This window comes from Vigna unguiculata, chromosome 11, assembly GCF_037176805.1.
Source record: "Vigna unguiculata cultivar grain cowpea cultivar isolate G323 ecotype 2 chromosome 11, ASM3717680v1, whole genome shotgun sequence".
Lineage (NCBI taxonomy): Eukaryota > Viridiplantae > Streptophyta > Magnoliopsida > Fabales > Fabaceae > Vigna > Vigna unguiculata.
The window spans coordinates 7307203-7332839 of record NC_140802.1 but is presented as its reverse complement, the minus strand read 5'-3'; the positions used below and the strand labels follow the sequence as shown (position 1 = coordinate 7332839).

The following is a 25637-nucleotide window of genomic DNA, read 5'->3' as shown; positions in this document are numbered from 1 at the left end:
AACTCTTGTCTGCTCAACAAAACACGACAAGAGCCCCAACCCTTACCTGTTCACCAAAACCCAGTAAGAATACTACTTTTCCTTAGGTCTTACGTGCAACCACTCTTGCATGTTCACCGAAACCCAGCAAGAGTACCACCCTTACCTGCTCACAAAAACTCGGTAAGAGTGTTGCTTCCACCAAGACCCATAAGCAACAACTCTTGCCTGCTCACCAAAACCTAGCAAGAGTATCACCCTTACCTGCTCACCAAAACCCGGTAAGGACGTTGCTTACTCTAAGACTCACAACAACAACCCTTGCCTGCTCATCAAAACCTGGCAAGAGCCCACCACTTACATGTTCACCAAAACCCGGTAAGAGTGTTGCTTCCCCCGAGTCTTACAAACACAACTCTTGTTTGTTCAACAAAACCCAACAAGAGTCCCACCCTTATCTGTTCACCAAAACCCGGTAAGAGCATAACTTTTCCTAAGTTTCCCAAGCAACATTCCTTGCCTGCTCAACAAAATCCAACAAGGACATTGTTACTAAGCTTAGATCAAAGTCTTACAGTAACCCAAAATTCCATTTTAGCCAACTCTCCAAAGACCTAAGGGTAAAATAGTAACTCCTTTTACTCGACTCTCCCTAGTCTTCTAAGTAAAAGTACAACTTGGTTTTAAAGGGATGAACGAACTTCGAGCATACATCACACAACTAACATAACATGCTTCATTACCCCAAAAGAACGAAAATCAATTCAGACTTTACCTTGTTGTTGTCGTGGCACTTCAGACTTCCCCCGTTCAGGGCAAGATTTGGCGTAATGACCCGGCTTGCGACAATTGTAACACTTCTTCTCGTCCACCTTTACTCCTGAAATTTCCGGACAAACTCGTCGAAAATGGTCTCCCCTACATTCGAAACACTTCACTATCCCTCGTCCATCACGTTGAGATCTAGTGTAGGGTTTCTCTTGTCGTTTCTCATTGATGTTATTGTTGTTAGGATGTGCCCTCATGACCTGACTTGGGCCCCTCTCTAGTTGTTCCACCATCTTTGCCTGTTCCACCAATACAGGGAACTCTCGGATCCTCAGAGGTACGAGGAATCGACGCAACTCATGGTTTAGACCACCTTCAAATTTTTTGCAGTGCCATTCTTCGGTGACAGCCTGCGAGTAGAACCTTGCCAAGTACTCGAACCTGTTAGTATAGGCCTGCACCGTCATAGTCCCTTGCTGCAAAGTAAGGAATTCTGCTTCTCTCTCATATCTGACATTGTCAGGAAAGTATTTCTCCAAGAATCTTGCCCGAAAGTTAGCCTAAGTCACCTATTTTTTGCGGGTCTGCATCAGCTGCTGCATCCCCACCCACTAGTATTCAGTGTCTGCCACAAGAAGGAATGTGACGAAAGTCAACTTCTGTGCATCAGTGCACCCAATCGCTCGACATATATTCTCACACTCCCTCAGCCATGCATTTGCCTCGTCTGGAGTGGCCTTGTTAGTGAACTTAGCCGACCTGTGCCTCATGAAATCTTCCATAGTCACGGGACGAGTAGGCACGACTCTGGCTCTGGGTTGCGCTGCATTAGGCTGCATCGCGTCCACCATCCGATGAATCGCATGTGCAATCTCATCAGCCTCAGTATTATCCCTTCTTCTCCTGTTTGCCAAAGCTTGTGCACGCCACATTTCAGCTAGATGAAACCACACAACTTAAGTCATGACTATGCAAACAAAAGGTTTAACACAAAAGAATTAACACACTGACTCGTAAGCGGAACACGATAAGCTCATTCCCCATAAACCCCAAAATCTTTTGAAAACCATTGCTCTGATACCAAATGTAACATCCTGACCGGATATTACAGATTTAAATATTAAAATAGAGAAAATATAATTAAACTGCATTTATGGAAATATCATTTCCCCAAAACGCGAGAAATTTTAAAACTTTTATTACCTCAACAATAATCCAAAAATCCATGATAATAAATACTATTATAATTGTCCAAAAGTCTAGTAATATCCATGTTTACAATTTATTTGAAATCATAAAAACAATATAAAACTTTGAGAAAATCCTTCTCCTAAGTCTAGCCCCACTCCGGCTCTACGCTCCACCAGAACCACCAGAATCACCTGCAACGTCATTTGTTATCGTGTACCGCGTACACGATCATCGCCAAACACAAGCAGATAGGGTGAGCTAAAATATAAATTATTTATGTGTTTGATAAAAAAACAACTTAACATGGTCCAAATGTAAAGCTCAACTTAATAAAATAAAAAATAAAAACACTTGTATGACCCTTTTATCTGCGGGTTGGTGAGTCAACCCGACTCACCACAGATTTAACCCGGATGAGCCGGGTCAAAAATCAACCCATATTAAAATTTGTAAAAAAATTTCAACCCAACCCGACTCGAACCCGTGGTGAGCTGGGTTGGCTCGCGAGTTCCAACCTATTTTGACAGCTCTAGTGTTGCATGGTGTAAACAGTGATAGATCTACGTGTACATGAGGATAGGCAAGCGATAGATCTACGTGTACATGAGGATAGGCAAGCGCACCTCTTGATTTTTTAAATTATTACTAAATATATGAAAAACATTTATTTTACCCTCTCATCTTATATATTTATTCTCCCTAATTCTTTATATTTACTTTATATTTATTTAAAAGTTTGCTAGATCGAGATCCAAATAATTTCTAATTATTCCCGTTGATTTAGGATCTTAAATGCGCCACTCGTTGCAAGTATGGTATCAACAATATCATCACTCTTTTGTAGTATTTCTTCCATATGGACTTTAAGGCCATTAATAGTTAAGGATGTATCGATCTTGTTATTCTTGGAATCTTACTTCTTACTTGTCCTCAAGCAAATTATTACACCTCTTGTCAAAAAAATTATTAAATCTATACTAAATTTGTACAATGTTTCATGTAACAAGATTTGGAAAAAGTCAATACTCACTTTTTAATCACTAGTCTAGAATAATTAATACACAATCAATTTTCTGAGAAATTCACTTCAAGGAGGGGCGATGTTCACAATTCTTTCTCTCTCTCTCTCTCTCTCTCTCTCTCTCTCTATATATATATATATATATATATATATATATAATACGGTTTATGAGATTCTATCTGGTTTTTGGAAGGTAGAACTACCAATTAAAAACTGCAAATTGGTTAACAGAATAAAGTGTTGCACCACATGCCAAACATACTGTAACAATAATTACCTTTTTCTCTGATATCGTATTCATCAAACAAAAAACCAAACAATTTATTCACTAAATGCTCTTTTCCCTTTTCAAAGTTTTTCTTTAATAAGGAGTTAACTTTATTTCAAAACACCAAGGTTAACCTGTTCAGATTCAGAGATAAGTGAAGTGAGTTTTGCAGTTTCAATAAAGGTTTTACAAAGGGAAAAACCAAGCAACTGAAGTGACAGAACAACACAGCAACAAGTGCAGCCAAACCATGTGACATCCATCCCATGATATAAAGTATCAAAATAGTTCAATGACTGATTAGTGACGCTCATACAAAACTATCAAAATTATAGAAATTCTCATTGTTGAAAATGCATGCCAATCATTCTTCTGCTCTGTGAAAAAAGACAAGTGATCTGTTGCAAAGAATTCAATAATTGCATCCAACTACCTTAAATACATCTCACACTCTAAATTCCAGAAAATCTATCAAATACAACAAATAATTTATTCCATAATTTAATTTATAGAAGAGGGTATTCTAAAAAATTACAATAACGAAGAAATTAGTGTGTATACAAAAAAATACCCTATAAACATTCCTGGTTGAGGCCTATTACCTCACATTCTTGCACATTCTATTGTAGCTCAGAGGGGTATTTACATTAAAAATTAATAAAAGAATACAAGAAATGGCTAAAGCAAATGCAAAACAAAGAAAAAGGAAACAATTTTTGGATCACAGTGACATGATCATTGTTCTACACTTGATCTGAACCGTACACCAATTCTTACCTACCCTCATTAAGAGCATCCTTAAGGATCGGTTTAGAAACACTTTCTGGTGAATAGTCTGCACCACCCACCATGCTGGTACTTCCTAACTGGTAACTTGTATCGAATCCTTCGATTGCACTGTCAGTCATGAAGCTGCTCACATCATCAAATTTCCAGTCAGCAAGGTATCCAGGCTTTGAAGTGACAGCGCTCACTTCAATATCTCCTGAAAGCATTGCCACCACACGTGACATTGATGGTCTTAATGATGGTGATGTTTGAGTGCACAGAAGTGCTATTCCCAGAACACGTTTTACTTCTTCCTCATTGAATTCTGAAAGTCTAGGGTCCACCAGATCCATTAAAGTGTTGCTTTCCTGAAGCTGCCATGCCTAAGAAACAGAAAACCAATAACAAGGTAAAATGATAGACATGATTTTGAATGTTTCAATGCACAAATTGTTGGTGTCAAAGAGGAGGGAATCTTAAATTCATTTTACTAGCATTAACACGAGTCAATTACTATCAGCATACTAGCATTTCCTACTAATCTTCAGAAAAAAATTACTTCATATTATGTGTAACAAATGTAGCTGCAGAGAGGTTAAAAAAGAGAATAATGGGACCAAAGAAAGGGGACATGTGACAAGCAATGAAACAAAAAGGTGCGGCCACAAGCCCAAAATAACCAATTGCAAGCTGGCTGATTTTGGGTGGTCTATACATTAGTATATTAAGGTCGTTAGAGTAGAGAAAAATGGGGGATTCTAATCGTTGTAATATTTTCTTTTCTGACTTTGAGAATTTTGTCTCTTCTTAGGTTCCTTTCTGACTACCATTCTGAGGACTTGTTCATATTATGTAGTTTATCACGTCCCATATATTTGGTAAAAAGAAAATCAAACACTTGAAGTATTAGTAATCATGTGAGAAGAGACTCGTTTGTTATCCTAATATATGGAAATATCAAAATCATTTAAAAGTTGCCATGTAAACCAAATGGCATTTTGCTTGTTTCACAGTTAATGAGATTAGATTTGAACTCGGTTGCAATCCAAAATTGAGATGAAAAGATATTAACCTTTGGATTATAATTCTTCCCATATAGTATAGGTATAATTAAGATAAAAATCACAGATATTAACATTAACCAATTTTTAAGAAGATTAACATTCATAGGAAACAGAGGCAGCGTGCATACCCATTGTAGAAGATACACTTTCTCTCCTTCCAAACTTGAATCAGCATTTGGCCTCCCACTAACCAACTCAAGAGCAACAACACCAAATGAAAATATATCTGCTTTCTCGGTAAGGTGTCCACGCATGGCATACTCCGGTGCAAGATATCCACTTTATCACAAGAATTAAGTATGTCAATAGTTTAGAATTGTTTGAAACAAAAATGAATTCCAACCATAAAAAGTTAAACATCTTTTCATGAAATCAATGAAAGATGATTAAGGATTTATTTGGATGAACTTCTTCATAAGGACTTTTTAAAAAAGTACGAAAGAAAACTGAAATTGACTTCTTCATAAATTCATATGGGCTTATGTATAATGTAAAATTAAAAATTCAAAGAAACTGAGAGTTTTATTAAATTATCTTATAATTTTAACTTATGAACAAGTCAATTTCACTTTTTTTTTCTTACAAGAGAAGTTTTTACCAATATGTTAGAAGTATTGATGACTCACATTGTCCCAGCCACACGGGTGCTTATGTGGGTCTTTTTATCATCGTACAATTTGGCCAACCCAAAATCAGATATTTTGGGGACAAGATCGTAGTCAAGCAAAATATTGCTAGCCTTCACATCACGGTGTACAATGCGGAGACGGGACTCTTCATGTAAATAAGTTAAACCTCTGGCAACACCCAAGCAGATTTCATAGCGTGTGGACCAATTGAGGGTTAAAGATTTTCCTGCCAAAACAAACCACATTTGTCCTTAGTCATTTGGATTGTGTACAAGAAAATGAGAAAACGAGTAACCATTAAAAGTTTACATGCACATAGGTAAGAAACTTATATACATTTTTTTTTTCATACCAAATAATCCTTGATCAAGACTCTTATTCTCTAGATACTCGTACACAAGAAGTTTGTTATTTCCCTCAATGCAACATCCATATAATTTGACCAAATTACGATGTTGTACAGCTGATATAGTAGCAATCTCAGTTATGAACTGGCTCTTTCCTTGATGGGATCCTACTGAAAGTTGTTTCACAGCAATAACTCTTCCATCATTAAGTGTGCCCTACAAGAACAAAAAAAGAAAAAAGATATTCTCTTAAAGAAAGAATTAAGGACCTGTTTGGTACAACTTTTTCTTCAAGAAATTCGCTTTTAGATTTTCATGCATTTGTTTCAGCTTTTAAGAGTAATCAGAAACTTTAAAGAATCTAAATCTGATTAAATTATTAGAACCAGTATCGACAACGATAACTTTTCAAGTAGAATATAACCTTTACTTTAAAGGGACAGAATATTACCTTATAAACAGGTCCAAAACCTCCCTCTCCAAGCTTGTTTTCGAGATTAAAGTCATTTGTAGCATTCTTCAACTCAGAATAACTGAAAGTGTATGGCATTGTATCAATTCCTAAAAGCTCTGCAAAATCATACATGAATAGGGTTAAAGTTAGGCAGCCACAGACATATTTTTGATGAAAGTTGGGATGATGCAGGCTTTTCTTGCTTTTCATGTTTAGAGACATCCTTTCTCTAAATTGGATCTGATTGGACAAATGTTAAGTTGTTACAGCTTAAATATCATGAGAGCATTACTATCTGCAGAGTATTTACCTTCATCCTCATGCTGACGTTTTCTTCTCCGAATGATACAGAAAATCACAAAAACTGATATGAAGCTTACAACTCCAACTCCAACAACAATTCCAACAATAAGGCCTGTTTTATTACTTTTATTGCTTGGAGGTTCGTTACTGACAGTAGGTATAAAATCTGTACAATACAGGCACACTCTATCAAAATCAAAAAATAAAAACTTTGATTATTTTACTGACAAGAGACCATACATTGTTAAAGGTTAGTAGTTAAACAACTGAATTGCCTTCTTTTCTTTTTATAGTTTTACCTGGAATAGCATGGATGGCTTGAATCAAGGGCCCATAAGTACCTTGGGCTGGTATGCAACATGTCCCCTTTCCAGCCCAAAAGAGATGGATGTCAAGATAGTTTTCCGTCACTTCAAACCTAAATTGCCTTTGGACAGCTCTGAACGAGATGCCCCCAGCTTCTTTTTTTATGTCGAAATCTTTCAAAACAAGATTCCCCTACAATATTCAAATGGAAAAATAAAATGAAAGTACAATAAAAAACAAGAGAAGATTCCGCTAGAATATTCATTATTGTTGCACTATCATCTATGATTTCCAAGCATTTTGATAAGTACAAAAGTACCTGAATATATATATCAAAGACTCGTCTCCCAAGACTTTCCCATGATGTAGCAGAATCCTGAATAGCTGTTTCTGCAAATTGAAGGGTGATGTTGTAAAAGCCATTTTCCAGCCCCAAGCCATAATATCTTAATGATGAAGGAGAAATTCGTGCTGTTTGGAAGAGCTCCGTATTCAAAGTGTTACTGAATTGATTAGACACAAATTTTGTGTATACTGGATTATTACTGCCCCTAAATAATCCAACATTACTAACAGCCCATCTACTTGTATCAGTAACAAAGTATGTAGCAGGACCAAGTGTCTCATTCTCCCTTTCATATATGATTCCTTCTGTAGATCTAATCTGGGGTCCGCCACACTTAATCGCAAAGTCAGAATCTGCATAGAATCATAGATAAGAAACTGATCAATGAGTGAAAAGGAGCATTAAATAACAGGATTGACTTCAGATAGAGCCTCATATTTCTTTGAGTAAAGTGTGATCTGGGTTCGTTTAGATATGGTCAAAATGGTTCCTACATTTTAAAAACAGTAGTTCCTTATCCTGTATTTATGGAAATATGATGAATTTCGTCTTTAATCCCATAATTCATTTTAATTTGACCAAGGACAAGATTCACCATGTGTTAGAAAATGAAAGGATTAAACCACCATTTTTAAATGGTAAGGACTAAAAAACCAATTTTAACAAAATATTTAGTGACCTAAAACACATTTTATTCTATTTCTTTTCCATGTAATGAAAAAGAAGGCATAGAAATCCTTCTGTCACAATAAAATTGCTTAAAGTCAAACTTACATCTTCCAACACCTCGATTGCATGGAAAATTTTTCTGGAGACAGTTGAGCCCAAATGGCAAGCCACTGCAAAGGAAAATACCAAACAAAAGATTGGTCCACAGATGAATTTTCCAAGTCATATAAATAGAAATCAGAGACTTTTAATCTCGTAAGGTTTGAATGCTAACGCTTTTACTTAGACCCCCAATACAAATGAGAACTACAACTTCAGGATTCTTGTGAAAATATCTTCTATGCTTAGGAAAATCAAGCAAGCATGTGTTAACGATGTTTGAAGAGTGGTCACAATTTTGTATTTACTGAACCGTTGTTTTAGTTAAGTGTTACCAAATGAGAATTAGTTTTTGCAGAAATCCCTAAGTTGGTAGATCTACTAAACAAAAAGAAGGTACAGCCTTTAAAGATTATCCCGTTTAGTCACTGAAAAAAAATCAACTATAATGAAGTAAATTTTTGGAAGTTGTCAAATAAAATGTATCGGTGTACAGTATACGCTTATATGGAAAGGAAAATGTTTCAAACGAATTGGAAGATTGTCAAAATAATAGAAAATGGATGCAACTAGCATGAATCTGACTAAACTCTGCGAAACAGAATCCAAGCAAGATCGTAATTCATATTATAGGCAAAAATTGGTAATACATTGTATGTTTTAAGAAAACTATTAAAACAATCATCATTAAAGAAATTGTATAATAATCACCTGGTATCTGAACCATCATCTATTGACAAGTTGTTAGCAACTAAATTCCTGCACCTCAAACCCAAAAAGTATTGTAATGAGTTTAGACCCATTTGATTGGGCGCTTACTAACAATTTGAAATTGGTATGTAACAGGGGAGAAAAAAGAATCACACTACTTACAGTTGTAAATTTGCTTCGTTTACCCAAGAGGGGAGGCTGCCTGATAGATCATTGTATGACAGGTCTCTGCAACCATGTTAAGTTGTACTAAAACAATTACGACATGTGGACACATACTTAAAAGAAAATACAAATAGAAAATTGACAAGTAACAATATGGATTATAAAGTAATGAATGTCAATCCATAATTCAAATAAGTCAAACTTACTCACATATATTGAAGTGATGAACCTATCTGAGTCGGAAGGGTGCCATTTAGTTTATTATTTCCAAGAAACCTGCAATTTGATGAAAAACAAACCAAAACATCCTTTAAACTATGTACAAAGTGTATCAACAAATGAATTTGCAATTTCTAAAAAATGCATTATTACAAGGTAGAGAGCGAGCTCAAATTGAAAATTGATCCCGGAATTTGTCCTTGGATGTTATTGAAGCTCAAATCCCTGTAAAAACCAGCATAAATAGATAATTCTCTTGATTTGGAAAAGGATAAAACTACAAGACAAGATGCATGTTTTTTCTTTATCAAATAAAGGAAAGAAAATGTCCAATTATGTTATCTGTATGATAAATTAGTGAAAAACTCTTATCTTTCTACCACGATAATGAAAATTACAAAGTCAAAAAAAATAAATGAACATGAGCATTACTTATTTTAAGATATCCCTCGTATAACCACCAGCCAGTTATCAGATTGGACACATTTGGAATAGCCACAAAGAATTAACTAATGTATTGCTTTCTAGTCAACAATTTTTGCACAATTTCATTTGAATATAGTTTGACACAAACAGGTGATACTCACAGTAGGGTCAAATTGTGCAACTCTCCAATGGAGGATGGAATCAAACCAGAAATATTGTTATTCCTCAATTCTCTGCAACAATTGTAACAAATGAGTAAATAAATTAAGCCTGCAAAGAAGAGTGAGTCATGGACATTAGCAAAGCTGGTGGCCTTACAAGGTAGTCAAAGATTTCATATTCTGTACAAATTCCAGTGAGGAGCTCCCATTAGATAAACCACTTATTCTCCTACATTTATATCATACTTAATATATTAGGTTTCATCAATCAATAATACGCATACAAGAAACTAGTGGTGGTACTCACAATTCTGTTAAAGAAGTCAAGTTGGAAAATGATGAGGGTATGGAGCCATTAAAAGAATTGCCTTCAAACCTCCTATCAAAGCATACAGTAATTCACCAAAACTGTCAGCAAACACTTCTGGAATAAAGTACGAGAGTTGCCATAGAAAGAAAAATTTCTTGTAAAAGAATATTCAGAAGGATAATAATTCACAAGAATTGTTAGTACACACTTCTGGAAAAGAAAATGAAACTAGCCACAAAAAGAAAATTTTCTGGAACAGAATACCAAAACAAAAACCACCATTCATGAAAAATCATTACACACTTTTGAAATAGAATATGAAAGAAAATTTTAATTCCACATCCAATGTAATGGATTTTATCATAAAGTGTTCCTCCTAATAAATTCAAATTAAGGAGGAAAACAGAGTTGACTGGTAATGTTGTCTTACAATTCTTGAAGCCTAGTCCAATTCCCTATGAAGTTTGGTATATTGCCTGTGAGTTCCACGTCTGAAGCCCATCTGAAATGAAAAGAAAAAACTTTATTGTTGTAGAAGTTTTCTTTCTTTAGGCACATCAAAGTAAGAATATCTTACACTTTTTTCAAACTCCTAAGGTCTGCAAATGTGGACGGTATTGGGCCACTAATTCCACAACTGTCAAAGTATCTGCAAGGAAATATTGTGAAATTAATAATCTCCGGTGCTCACAACAAAGGTAAGCAACTGCGTAACAAAGAGTAATTTGAAAATTTTACTTTTGCACTAAACTTCTAATAGAAGAAAACATTTTGCTAGGAGATAATGTTTTAGCATACAAAATGAAACAATAAATGAGTAAAGTCAATGGATATGTAAATATATGCAAAATAGCAAATCTGTATGACCCAAACTTGATTAAAAGAATAAGAATATAAATATACAAGGTAAGACTGCAGAAATACTTACAGTTCTTCTAATTTTGTGAGTTTCCCAAGTTCAGATGGGAGAGATCCTGAGAAATTGTTAGACCCAAAAGCCCTACAAATTTAACAAATAATAAATCTCACTAGTACCACCAAGAGAAATTTCTCATGTACACCATCATGTTTCCAGAACAGAACAATATTGGATTAATTAAAGAGAATAATGCTTTCGTGCGTGCAAATTCTTATGAAAAACATTAAATTTCCCTTTGATCAATTTAGGTACTCATAACTAATATTGTGTGTCTAAAGGAAAAATATTTTCAAACCAAAATTTTCCATGTGGATTTCTATCAATTCATGACTCAATTTTTGTACAATCTACGTTTTCTCTTAATTAAATTTATCATTTATAGTCTCATCCCTTATCTATTAGACACTTCACACTCATTATTAGAGGAAAAAAAAATCCAGTTATCATAACATTTGGGACTATCTCACTTTCACACCATTAATTAAACTTTTAACAACCACTCAAGACTGAGATGTGAAAAGTGTAAGTTATTCAAAGTAGTTTCAACTTAGATGTGTAGTATGGATCCGCATTTGAATTGATCCGCCACGAAATCAAACATACACTATTACAAGAGACAATATTATAACTTAGGCACAAGGAGGGAAGTTAACCCAAAATACTAATTCATTATGTGGGTTAACCCCATCGATTAAACACCACTTAATTTTCTATTAAATGTAAGACTCATAACTGACACCAAATAATTTTGGTGACTACTTGATCCGTAAAAACCAGCCCGTTGGCAATTTCATAACCAGAGGAAGAAAAGTTGAAAGTAAACAACATACAGTATTATTAACTCTGTAAGATTTCCCAATTCCTTAGGAAGCTCCCCTGATAAATTATTGATTCCAAGGGTCCTAACAAAGAGAAAACTTAACTGTTAGAAGTTATGCGTCACAACATTAAATTCATAGAATATTATGAACTGAAATTGGGTCGAATTGTCTTACAAGTATTGCATACGAGTTAGATTTCCAATAGCTGGAGGCAGAGAACCCGTCAAGTAATTTTGCCCAATATTTCTGCTTGCAATTTAATAGAACTTAGTACAGCAAAAGAACATGTAATTCTTGCTAGAGAACAACAAATCAAAATCATTTTAAATTCTCATTCAATCATTACTGTGATAAATTTGTTAACTTTTCTAATAACTACCCTAAAAATCATAAATGAAATTATTTTTAATTGGCAGGCAGATGCATTGATAGTGCACAAAAATTAAATTTATAGTAATCTATATCAATATACCAAGTTTGATATGCAGATTTTTTTCACAATTTTACTCTTATCATCATAACAGTCTTTTTATTGTTTTAAGTGCTATTAATGTAGTAACCCTTCATTATGAACAAAATGTGAATCCCCAATGAATGAATGTCTGAGTATCCTCTGGTAATAATAATAATAATAATAATAATAATAATAATAATAATAATAATAATAATAATAAAAATAATAAAGCATGTGCTGAACTTATTAATTAGGAAGAAAGCATACAAATTGTTGAGATAGGTGAGAGTCCATAGCTCTTCTGGAATTTCACCAAACACGTTCAGTGCATAGACCCTCCTGTGCCATTCAAAACATAAAAAGCCGAAAAAAGTGAAAATGATATTGCTAAGAGTAATAGTAAGCTTCCAAATTCAATGTACAGCAACACAGAAATTGAGAGAAAATTGAAAAAAATAAAGTTGAGAGAGATATATACAATGCTGTGATGTGGCAAGTAGTTCCACTGTCAAAGGAACAGTCACATCTGATGAATGGATTGTAACTTTCAGGGGTGGAGGTACTGTCAATGGCTCTTCCACTGCATAGTTCACCACTTATGTTCCACACACTTGTGTCTGCGGATTTACCCCATTTGCTGAAGATTGAATTTAAAGCTCTTGCTGCATTCAGAAGTTCACTTTTCAGAGAAATGCACTCGCTTTAATATTAGAAAGAAACCAACTGAAAGACTTATATATAATAGAAACATAAACCGTATGAAAGTAAGATATGAACATATAACAAAACTCTACCTTTAAACTTAAGCTAGATTTAAAATTTATGTTTCTCAAATTTAGTTTGACATATTTTAAGGTTGATAAAATAAATATTCCTTAAAGAAACTAGCGTACAAGAAGAGCCGTGTGTTATGTATTTTTAAATATACATGATATGAGAATATAATATTATTAAATTAATATATAAAATAAATTTATATTTATTAAAAATAAAATAAAATATATAAAAAAATATTAGAGAATAATTATTAATAAATAAAAAAAATTATAAAAATAAAGGTCAATTTTAAAAATTTAATAAATAATTATATTTTAAACGACAAAATTAATCTTTTAAAATATAGACAAAAAAAAATTATCTTTGTATATTGTTATAGATTAAAAAAAAACAAATAAAATATATTAAAGTCGATAAAAATTCATTTTTTTTAAATTACAAAAAAAATCATCTTTATATATTATTATAAATTAAAAAAAAAAACAAATAAAATATATTAAAGTCGATAAAAATTCATTTTTTTTAAATTACTGTTTGGTATATTAACTCATCCGTTAATACGCCGTTTTTGTTGATCAGGTCAAACATAGATTTCAACTAAACCTACCAATTTGTTCCAGGAGAATTGGATTTGTCTTAATTTCATTCTTTTTTGACATTTAAAACTATAAAACTAAAGTTTTACTATTATTATTAAATAGTGATATAATTAATTTATTTGATAATATTTTAATGGAATGAGATTTTATTTTATTAAAAATAATTGATTTAAAATTAAGAATGAAATTTTCGAAATAATTGTTTAATAAGACATATTTGAATTTGGTATATTATGTCAAAATTTAAATAATTATAATAATAATTTAATATTTCGGAACCAAGGTTACTTTTTAACCTGTTCGGATTCAAATATTAATGAAATGTGTCTTGCAGTTGCAGTTGGAATAAAGGTAAAAGTTTGATTAATAAATTTGGAGAGCGAAAACAATATATTCAAATCTTTTATTTTTCATCATTTGTCATAAAAAGGAATAAATATATAATTTAATATAACAACTAAATGAAAAAAAAAAGAAAAAAAAAAAAAATATATATATATATATATATATATATATATATAAAAAGGATTATGTTTTGTTCTTTAAATTTTTACACTTATTATTAATTAAATTAAAATTAAGATTTACATCGGTTTATTTTTAAATTTAAATAATTATATATACTTTTATGTTTAGGATGAAAATGTATCATACTTTAAAGATAAATTTTAATTTCGTGTTCAAATATAGGATTTAGAAAGATACTTAACCTTCGTCTTAATTTAATATTGTTGATGAATCATGAACATGTTTGAATACAAAAACAGTGTGTTTGGATGAGACAATTTAAGAGGGTAATTTATTTATTTGAACAATTTGAATTTTTTTGAAGTAAAATGATTTGTTTGGATGAGGAAATTAAAAGGAAATTGAAATTGAGAAATTTTAAGAAGGTATTTCAAATAACTAAAATAATGGAATTTGAAATTCACTAAAAAAAAGGAAATTGAAATTTTACAAGTTGTGAAATTTCTTATAGGTCAAGATATAAAAGATCGGGGTTGACTCCACTAATAATCGACTAGGACTGACTCGGTCGATTTAGTCAAATTTCGCTTGGTGCTGACTTGGTCGAAATTTGGTTAGGACTGACTTGACTAAATCTGGCTAATTTTTGGCTGAGGACGACTCGACCGAGATTGACCAAATATTTGGCTAGAGTTGTCGGAGCCAACTCAATCAAGATTTGGCTGGAACCGAGTAAGGCCAAATTTTGGACGAGGCCGACTTAACCTAATTCGGTTGGAGCCGACTCAGTCGAAATTCGACCAAGACTGACTCGATCAAATTCGGTCAAATTTGGACGAGTTAACCTCGACCAAAATTCAACCCACACGACACCATCAAAAATTCGCCTGAATTGACCCAGCTGAAATTCGGCCAAAATTTGGTCGAATCGACCACGGTTAAGTCGACACCCCAACCAAAATTAGGCAGAATTTGACTGAGTCATCCCGAATCAAAATTAGTTAAATGCAGTGGAGTTGGTCCTAGCCAAAATTTGGCGAACTTCAATCAAATCATATCTATCAAAATTTCAGCTATATTTGGCTAAATCGACCTTGGTCGAATTTGACTGAGTCGACCTAATTAAAATTTGACCGAATTTAAATATTTTAAATTGACTAATATATTTTTTAAATTTAATTTGAAATTTTTATATATTAAAATAAATATTGTTAAAATAAAAATTTATCTCAATTTCATAAATTCAATTATTTTATTAAAAAAAATTAAAATATAAAATATTTTGATTACTCGATTCAAATATATTATTTAAAAAAATAAAAGAATTTTAATGTCAAAGTAAAAATTTCTCTGCTGACTTTCCCAAGAAGAAACCATTGATTGACAGTAGTATCTCTGCATGAAGTTCTGCAGAAGAAAAAACTTGTCCCAGAAAGAAAAGAAGAAAGCAGTTAAATTACCTTCAGAAGGGTCAGTGGTGGCGTTTGCAGATTGAGCTTGAGCAAACCTAACCAAACTGAAGTGACAGAACAACACAGCAACTACTGCAAAAGCCAAACCATGTGACTTCCATCCCATTATACGAAGTACTGAATCAGCTCAGAATAAGAAGCTTTGAAAAAAGTTGTGAAGTGGTTTCAAACTTGGTCGATCGACTTTGCAGATTAACGAGAACGTTGGTATTTGGTGATCAATCGCAGTGTTAGGGAGAAAGAAAAATTGGAAGAAAAACTGAAACCTTGCTTTATTTTTATAAGACTGTACGTGCTAAAGAGAGCCAAAAATGGCGTCTCTGACCACAATTTTCGACATCCATTGAACTGTGTCAAAGCTTACCTCAGGTTACTAACTTGCAAATTAAAAAAACATATTGTTAGAGTTTATTAATATATTTTTTCTTGTAACATTTTTTATTATCACAAAATTAAGACGTAAATATGTCAACTTCATACCAGTTAAAAATAATATATTTACGGTCAATTGATTGATGCTTTAAAATTGGTTATTCTATCATGATGTTGTATTTATTAAATGTTTCTTTCTCTTTCTTTCTCTCTACATAATATATGATTTTCTAGATTTTCTTGATATTTATGGAGAAATACATTTTTCATTTCAGTTTAATTATGATGAGAAAGATAATGACATAAAAATGTAATGCTATATATAAGAACTAAGTTGTTGCTAATGTGATTATAATATTAGTACTTGATATTATATTTAGAATAATATAAGATAATAAGATAACTAAGATATTTAATTTAAACCTATTTGAAACTTAATTATCTCCATTACAGGAATCATATTTAGATAATAATTTTACGATGTGAATTTTATAAGATGCTTCTATTGGATGCATACATTACATAAAATAAAAATCGAACATAAAAATACAAAATTAATTTTTTTTTGTCTTGAAAAAATATATTTATGCCACAACTAAATAAATAAAAATATTAATGGGAGTGTGGATTTTATAGTACTTTTACATTAAAGTAAAAATCCAAAAAAAAAAAAAATAAAAATCTTAAAGAGTAACATGACACTATGTAAGACAATTTAAGTGGATATGCCTTTAAGAGACTCTAAATATAACCTAAGGTATGTACTTTTTATTAATTATAAATCTATTAATCTTTACATTTGAGTGTTTTTTAGGCACCATTTTTATTAAAATGTTAAATATGTTTTTGGTTTCTCAAGTTTTAATGAAATTTACAACCTTTTCGAAACTTTTGACCAATTTAGTCATTTATTTTTAGAAATGTATGAATTTAGTTCTTCTAATCAAATTTTATTAAGTTTGTTTGACATTTCAAATGCGTTTTATGATACTATTTGAATTAACATTAAAAAGAAAATGTGTCAAATAGGGTCAATAATTCAAATACCATTATGAAATATCACTTGAAACGTAAGATAAACTTAACAAAATTTGATTAAAATGACTAAATTCACGAATTTCTAAAGATGAAAAATTAAATTTGTCAAAAATTTCGAAGAGAAATTAATTCTAAATTTTACTAAAACTTGAGGACTAAAAAGATATTTAAATCTTTATTAAATAAATGAAAGATTCAGGTTAGACAATAAAAACATTTTTATAAATAATTTTTGTATAACCAAAAATTCGTCTATCACGATTATAAATTTCAAAGATTTTTCCAAAACAAAAACAAAGAAGTGTAAATATTATATTAGATAAGTTAGTCTGTGTCTATTTAAATCTCAAGTTTGTTTACTTTAAAATCAGTATTTTTTTTTCTTAAAATAGCTAAATTCTATCTATTATTTTATAGAAGTAATTATTTAAAAAGTTGTTTACTTCAAAAAATACTTACTTAAAGTTTAAACAAAGTCTTATATTAACTAATCCCAATTTGCAAACGTGATTATTTGCAATGTCTAAAAAGTTACAACTTTTTGGCTGCGTTAATTTGGTCAATGTTGAATGCTGTTGTGAAACAGGTGAACAATAGGGCCATATGCTTTATATTTATTAACAATACTAATATAATAAAAAATAGTGGAACAATTTTCATATTTTCTTTTTTTTTTTTTTTCATGATGGAACAGTGCGGCCGCGCGCGTACGGTGATGTTTTATGACTCTGAACTTAGAATTGACCTGTTAACTTATTTTTCTTAAATTAAAAATTAATACGAAAAGAATTTAAGAAATTAAAATTTATTATAATTTTAATCGGTAAAATTTATAATTAAGTGTTAATTATTAATTATAATAAAATATTTTACAATATAAAAGATAATAATAATTTATTTATTTCTAATTAAAGATATTGATTAATTAATTAAAAATTAAAAACTATATTTAAGTCAAATCTATTTTTAAATAAATATATATATATATATATATATATATATATATATATATATATATATATATATATATATATATATATATATATATATATTAAAAGTGGGAAATTGTAAAAACCTTAATAGTGGGTCAGGATTTTGGGTCCACTTGATTGTGTTAGGTAAAGTTTGTCATGTCTTATTTTAAAAAAAAACTTTTAAAAATCTTTAATTTATAACTTTCTTCTTGAGATCAAAGAGAACTTCTTCCAGAAAGATTTCATGTTATTTTCTCCAACGTTCAAAATGTTTCATTACTAAAATTTTTTTTCAACAGATTACGTGAATAACTCAGGAGCATTATCAAATACAATTAGATATAGAATATCAAATATGAATAAGAAAGATAAATCAAATAAGGTTCGTCTCATATCAGAGCATATATAGAATATTTCTATACATAAAGATTGACATTTAAAGCAACTTTAAGTCAAAAAAAAAAATTTATTAGTGATGAATCAATGTTAGAGATGAAAAATAATTAGTTATTATAGTTAATGCTAATTTATAAATTAAAAATTATTGATAATTAAAATAGTTTCTAAATTAGTCTCTAAATTGGTCATTATATAGATTCTTCAAAAATATAACAAAAATTTGTTTCTAAATTTGTTCCGTTAAAATTTAGATACAAATTTAGAGATTAATTTTTTTTAGTAGCTAAAACCTTGGGATAACTAATGTTAGTGACCAATTTAGATATCATTTCACTAATATAACCAATTTAGAAACTATTTTAGTTACTAATAAATTTTAATTTATAAATTGGCATCGAAATTGTTCACTATAGTGATTAATTATTTTTTGTCATCAAAATTGATCACTAATAAAAAATTCTTTTGTAGGAATATATTTTATTTGTGAAATATTTGTATTTATATCTAATTATTTAGAAGCATTTTGATGGTTGCATCTTGTTAGTTTCGTTCAAACTTATAAACTAAGCAAATCATCAATAACAAAAGCAATTAAAATGTACCATAGTCGTTGGATAAGAATTAATGATGAGTCGTCTAAATCTACTCACAACTTGAGTTGTATAATTAATTCACAAGTTAAATCATCGAATCAATTCACAAGTTTGAGTTGTTTGATCAGTATACAATAGATGAGTTCTATGATAAATATATGTGTGGAATATTCTCATCAATAGGAATTGTTGGATTATTTTATCCATGACAGAAATGTATATATTTATATGATTAAAAAAATAATGATGACGTTTAAATTCATTAAATAACTTCATTTCAACATCTTTTTAACTTCTTATAACACAAATATTACTTTACTTGGACATGATAAACATGATACTTCTTCATAATAAAACAAGTAGAAACAAGTATTGATAAACAAAACTTTGAAGCAAGGTTAAAAGGAAAAAGAACTAAAGAGAGATAAGGGAAAAAAATTGAAAAGATACATTGCAAAACAATTTGTTTTATTCATAATCATTGCATCGAAATATTGTACAAAAGCAAATATTTTACAAATATATTCTTAGTTTTTCAAAATGTCTTGTAAGTAGAGATATCAAAATGAGTTTCAACCCGTGAGCCAACCCGGTTCACCACGGGTTCGAGCCGGGTTGGGTTGAGAAAAATTCAACTTTTTCATAGGTGGGTTGAACTCAACCCACGGGTTAAACGGGTTCGAGCCGGGTTGAAGGTGGGTTAGTCCACTTAACCCACCAACATTTTTTTACAATTTTTTTTAAAAATTTTTAAATTTTTAAATTTTTTTTTATTTTTTATTTAATTTTTTTAATAATTATTTACTACTCCTATTATATTTGTTCACAATTTTATATTTTTAAATGCTAGAATGTTGTTTAATTATATTTGAATAGTTTGAATGTTTTAATTAATTTGATTGTCAAGTTATATATATGTTGATACTTTAATCTTTAACCATAATCTTTATAGTAAATTACTCAAATAACCGTCTTATAAACATTTTTTTCTAAATTAGCATGAAAAAAATGTATAATTTTTTTATTTATATTTTGTTGAATAGCATGACAGAAAATTTGTAATATTATTCATGCTTTCTTAGACTAATGGATACTTTCTTGGAAATAATTATTCATATATTGGTGGTGAGCATGATCAAAATATTGGTTCTTGATTTTACTATGATTGTCATCTCATGGGTTACTTAAAAATTTATTTAAATATTTGAATACTAAAAAAAAATATTTTTTTTAGGTGGGTTGGTGAGCCAACCCACTTAACCCACCAACCCGTGGTGGGTTGAACCAGGTTACAAAATTTATGGCTTACCAGAAAGTGAGCTGGGTTGGGTTCACTCATTTTCAACCCGGCTCATGGTGAGCCAACCCGTGTGAACCGGGTTGCCTCACTTTGACATGTCTACTGGTAAGTCTTGCATAACATTTAAAAAAAAAAATCCATCAGCCTCCGCTTCATGCCAAAAAGTTAATAACCTCAATGAGTGTCATAAATTCTTGAAGTTTCACTGTTGTGCTTGTAATTGTCCCTCAACTCTTCTCTTTCTAATAACTATTTCATCAATCTTTATTTTAAATTTCTCGAGTTAGTTTATCTCGAGGTAGTTTGATTCATGAGTATTTTTTATCTTAAATTGTGATGTCTTTTTGAGTGTATTTCAAAGTAAACTTTGTTGATTTATACTATTTTCTGGAGACACATAATATTATTTTAGCCTTTTCCAATTCCATAATTTTCTTTATACGCTGTATTAGATTTCTTTTGGATACTTTAGAGAGGTAATCAAGGTCACAATAGGACCTTCTCTATGAGTTCTTTTCTCTAAAATAAAAGAATGTTAAAAGATTATCTAGGGAGGTGCATAAATAAAATATGGGAAAGTGTAATCTTGCTTCCATTTTCGTTATAAAAGACTCTGGCTATCATGTCAACGAGGTGGGTAGATGATCGAGAAATTAAATATAAATAAATAATTAATTATCAATAATTATGGATTGTAGATGATGAGAAAGCCTAGCCATCTTGAGCGAAGCTACATAGATAGAGAGGTTACAATCATTGATGAGCTGAAACCATCATATTTTTTATTTATTTAATTAATTTTTGGGCTAAAAAGTAATAACAAGAGTGAATTAGGGAGAGGAAGAGGTACTTTTCCTATAGCCAAGCAATCAGAACTGTGAGAACGTGGAAATAGAGCCTAAAAGGGAATTAGAAGGCTAAAGAGAGTGCTAAGTGGTAAGAGCTAATTGGAGATCATTTTTAGGCAAATATGTTCTATGAGCACGTTGGAAGAACGAAATACAGGTAAGGAGAGTTGTACCTCACGTTTTTAAATTGAAATTATATGTTTCGTGGTATGTTGAAGCTTGATTGTGTGGTTCTTCCCCATTTTTATGTTGTTTTTTTAGGTTTATAGGTTTCTGCCTAGAAACTGCCTAAAGGACATGAAGGTCTGCCAGGCGACTCAAGTGTTCAAACCCAGGCGACTCAAGTGTTTTGGGTTCTGCAAAGAACCACTTGGCGGCAGTTTAGAACCACCAGGCCACACGAACTGATTGATGCGTTTCTATTTTCTTTTTTTTTGTGAAATCTGTGGTGATATTGACCTTATGGATAAATTGCCTTTGTCTGTGTTGAGTGAATTCTAATATAACATGTTGGAAATGCTATGAGTTGATGAATCTTGGTGAATTGATGAATGCATTGTTATGATGGCTCATGTGGGATTGTGGATGAGTTGAAGTATGATCCCAGATTGGGAATTGTTGTGATATCCTGCGCAAATAAATTTTAAATTGGTTATATGAATACTGTACAAAAGAATTGATTGTATACGTGTGTACATTGCATGATTGGGGTGAATTTGTGGACTTTAGGGTTTCTTACAGGTGCAAGAAATTCTGGGTTCTGCCCAGAATCTGATGCACTGCCTGGGGGTAGTTATTGCCACCAGGCGACAACTAGGAACCAACAACCTCTGTTGTTGGTTGTGTAGGGCACACGTTGGGAAAGTCTATTGGGCTTTAATTGGAATTGTGCATGTGATAATGGTTATAAATTGGACCAATTGTATTGTTGTATGTTTTATGCACTAAACATGATTGGGTAATTATGTGCAACTTGATTTGGGATGAGATATTGGATGAATAAATTAGTGCAGGATTGTTTGGTATTAATATATGGTTTGGCATGGGTTATGGCACATTGTAGTGGTTGGTTTTTGTCTTCTCCACAAGCATGATTCTTCCTTTTCTAGATTCAAGTGCTAATTGTAAGGTGATGAAGACATGTGTATCTATACAAATAAATCATTGGAGTATATGATGGTTGATTTAGCAATTGTGTCATATTGAAATATAGGGATGGGTTCTGCAGTAGTTTGAGTGTTTCTGTTTTACATCTCATATAAGTGTGAGATACCCTTAGTTGAAATTGAAAGTTGGTATGGTATGATTGTTGAGTATATGTGATCCTATATGATTGATGTATATGAAATATGGTGATGCAGTTGTGGTATATGTGACTATAAGATTATGCACTTGGTATTTTAACGTGTGCCTATGATGATTGGAGTGTGTTGAAATATGTCATGTTGTGCCTAGAAAACTAATAAAATCGCATTAATGGTGTAGCGCATGGCGGTGCAGCCTAGATTGCCAAGCGATAGCTATCAATAGGGATATTCTACAAATGGTGGCATATAACGGTGGGTTATTACCGCCAGGCGGTCTGCATTGGGAATTCGCTTGGCGATGCTTAGGTTGTGCCATGCGATAGCGTAATGGTAGTGTGCGTTGTATTGAGTTCTGTGTACTATGTGGAGATGGTTTTTGGTATGGGATATGCTTGCATGGATTACGAACGGGAATGTTCATAATGGAGTTGGAAACGCGTGATTAATACGGATGGGGAGGTTCGTATTGGATGTACTCTTGCGTGGGGATACGAGCGGGAGGTTTGTATGTTCCGTGCTCACACTTGAGGTTGTTATGAGCATGGAGATTCATAACATGTGGTGTTCACACGTGTTGGACTACGAACGGGGAGGTTCGTAGAGTTGGACCACGAGCGGGCAGGTTCGTGGAAACATTGACATCCCTAAGACCATGGTTGAGTGTGTGCTCGTCTCATATAGGTTATGAGATCGAGGTGGCATGGTATAAAGGTTTTTATAAATGAGAAAATGGTTAAGTTGATTTGGGTGAGTTGTATTTATCATTATTTATGTATGTTGTTTATTTAGCTCACCCTTTCTTTTTATGTTTCGCGATGATTGTGTGACTTGTCACACCAGAGCAGATGATAATCTAGGTGCTGATGGTGAGGCATAGAGACAGTACAGGGGCTAGCATTTGGGGTTTTTATGAAGAAATGAGGATTTAGTAAATAAAATTTTGTAATTCATTTAAGTTTTTTTTTTTTAATTTGCACTTGAAACACTTTAGTTATGAATTATGGATTTGGTTTTTGGCAAGATAATGATTTTTAAATTTTCTCGCGTTTTGGGAATAATATCATATACTTGAATTAAATTCAATTATAATTTTCTTTTATTAAGTAATATCCGCTTAGGGTGTTACATGTAGCAGCTCCTTCGTATCTTACTCACTCAATAAGCATCAGCCCCGTACTCGTCCTCATATTCGTGCGAGTATCCATTATGAAGGTACCTGCAAATTTTTTTTAATATCCACGGGTACCCGTAACTATTTACAATTTTTTAAAATATTTAATTATATATTTTAATCGTAAATTTAAATAAAATACAATACATAACATTGACAAATTTCAAACAAAGTCCACCTAACCAATTTATATAGTGTTGAATGACATTTTACAAAGAAATGAATTTTTTTAAAACCAATTAATAAAAAATAACTCATTCAAAATCAATGAGTTAATATTTTAATCATGTTTTTTTAATTCTTTTTAATTTAAGTTAGAGTATGACATGTACGGGTATCCACGGGTACAAATACTGTGATACCCGTACCCGCCCTGTTAACAGACGGATATAAAAAATACCCGTACTCGATACTCGTGGATATCCATTTACAATATCCATTTCTTACTCGTTGCGGGTTTTATCTATGGATATCGCAAGGTACAAATTTTTTTACCAGACGGGCTTTTACTTCCTACTACGGATGTCAACGAGGTGGGTAGGGTACGAATAGTAGCTCCCCCGCCGTACCCTATCCGTTGGATAAATATCTGCCATGTACCCGTACCCATATTTGTGCGGGTATCCGTTATGTGGGTACCCACATATTTTTTTTAATATCTATGGATATCCATGAGTATTTACAAAAGAAAATTTTAATATTTAATAACATATTTTAATCATAAATTCAAATAAAAATACAATACATAACATTCATAAATTTCAAACAAAGTGCAAATAACCCATTTAAATAGTGTTGGATGACAATCTACAAAGTAATGAAGTTTTTTTTAAACCAATTGATAAAAAACAACTCATTCAAAATCAATGTGTTAATATTTTAATTATGTTTTCTTATTTTTATTTAATTTAAATTCGAATATAACGGATACGAGTATTCACTGGTACAAATACTAATGATACCCGTACCCGTTACCTGGGTATCTATTTACAATATTCATTTCCTATCTGTTACGAGTTTTATTTGCAGATACCCACGAGTACGAATTTTTTTGACACCCCTCCTTCTAACACGCCATCAATTTCTTCGCACACCCCCAACAAATTTTTAAAATGATTACTTTTATCCCTGAGTGACTTTCGAAACAAAATTTTTGGAAAGTTTACAGAATAAACTTTTCAGATTTTCAAAATAAAAATTCTGGAATGAGATTCCAAAATTAATTTTCGGAACATGATTTCAATTGAAAAATTTTCAAATTGGTATTCTTCCAAAATACATTTTTTGAAAGGCATATAATACCATCCGAAATACAAATTTCAAACTACCTTACATAAAATATGTTCCGATAGTTTCGAATTGAGCTTTCTGGAATATAAGAAATATGTTTCGAAAAAAATCTTTCTGAAACGAGTTTCATATTTTCTCTTGTTTTCTTCCTTTGCAGGGTTTCCCCTTATATGCTACCTCCTCTTTCTTATTGTGGGTGCAACTCCTCTTTCTTATTGTGGGTGCAACTCCTCTTTCTTATTGTGGGTGCAAGTAGTAATCGTAGGGGTGCAAGAAGTAATAGCCATTGTTGTAACACTATCGATGATAGAAAACTTTTTATTTCCCCTTGCAACTACCTGTCTTTTTTATTCATTTCCTTTACCTCTTAACTAAATATCCAAATCAATTATATTTTACACTATCCTCCTAAAAAATGTTTAATCATTTTATCTTCTTTTGTTTCTTCTAACATGAATATTTTTCTTTTTAACAAGTTGTTACAAAATATAATTTGGTTGTTTAGAAATAAAATTGTTTAGACTAACATTTATTAGGTTACTACCCATAACCATACAAGACAAATACTAATTAGATTTAAATATGTTTGGTAAATTATATTTACTTGGTCCTTATTTTTTTTCTATTTGTC

At 31.6% G+C, this 25637-nt stretch overlaps 1 protein-coding gene across 1 annotated transcript; it reads right to left on the bottom strand.

The window, feature by feature from the left end:
• Positions 1 to 3696: 3696 nt before the first annotated feature.
• Positions 3697 to 16073, bottom strand: LOC114169270 (putative LRR receptor-like serine/threonine-protein kinase At1g56140). Its single transcript, XM_028054339.2, has 24 exons — positions 15703 to 16073; positions 12877 to 13060; positions 12666 to 12737; positions 12119 to 12190; positions 11954 to 12025; positions 11133 to 11204; positions 10782 to 10853; positions 10635 to 10706; positions 10202 to 10273; positions 10052 to 10123; positions 9895 to 9966; positions 9461 to 9532; positions 9299 to 9364; positions 9086 to 9151; positions 8924 to 8971; positions 8219 to 8283; positions 7418 to 7797; positions 7092 to 7290; positions 6800 to 6958; positions 6487 to 6605; positions 6041 to 6251; positions 5686 to 5914; positions 5188 to 5338; positions 3697 to 4378 (listed from the first exon to the last, which is right to left on the bottom strand). The coding sequence occupies exons 1-24, from the start codon at positions 15818 to 15820 to the stop codon at positions 4001 to 4003; spliced, it is 3093 nt and encodes a 1030-aa protein (XP_027910140.1). The 5' UTR covers positions 15821 to 16073; the 3' UTR covers positions 3697 to 4000.
• Positions 16074 to 25637: the final 9564 nt, after the last annotated feature.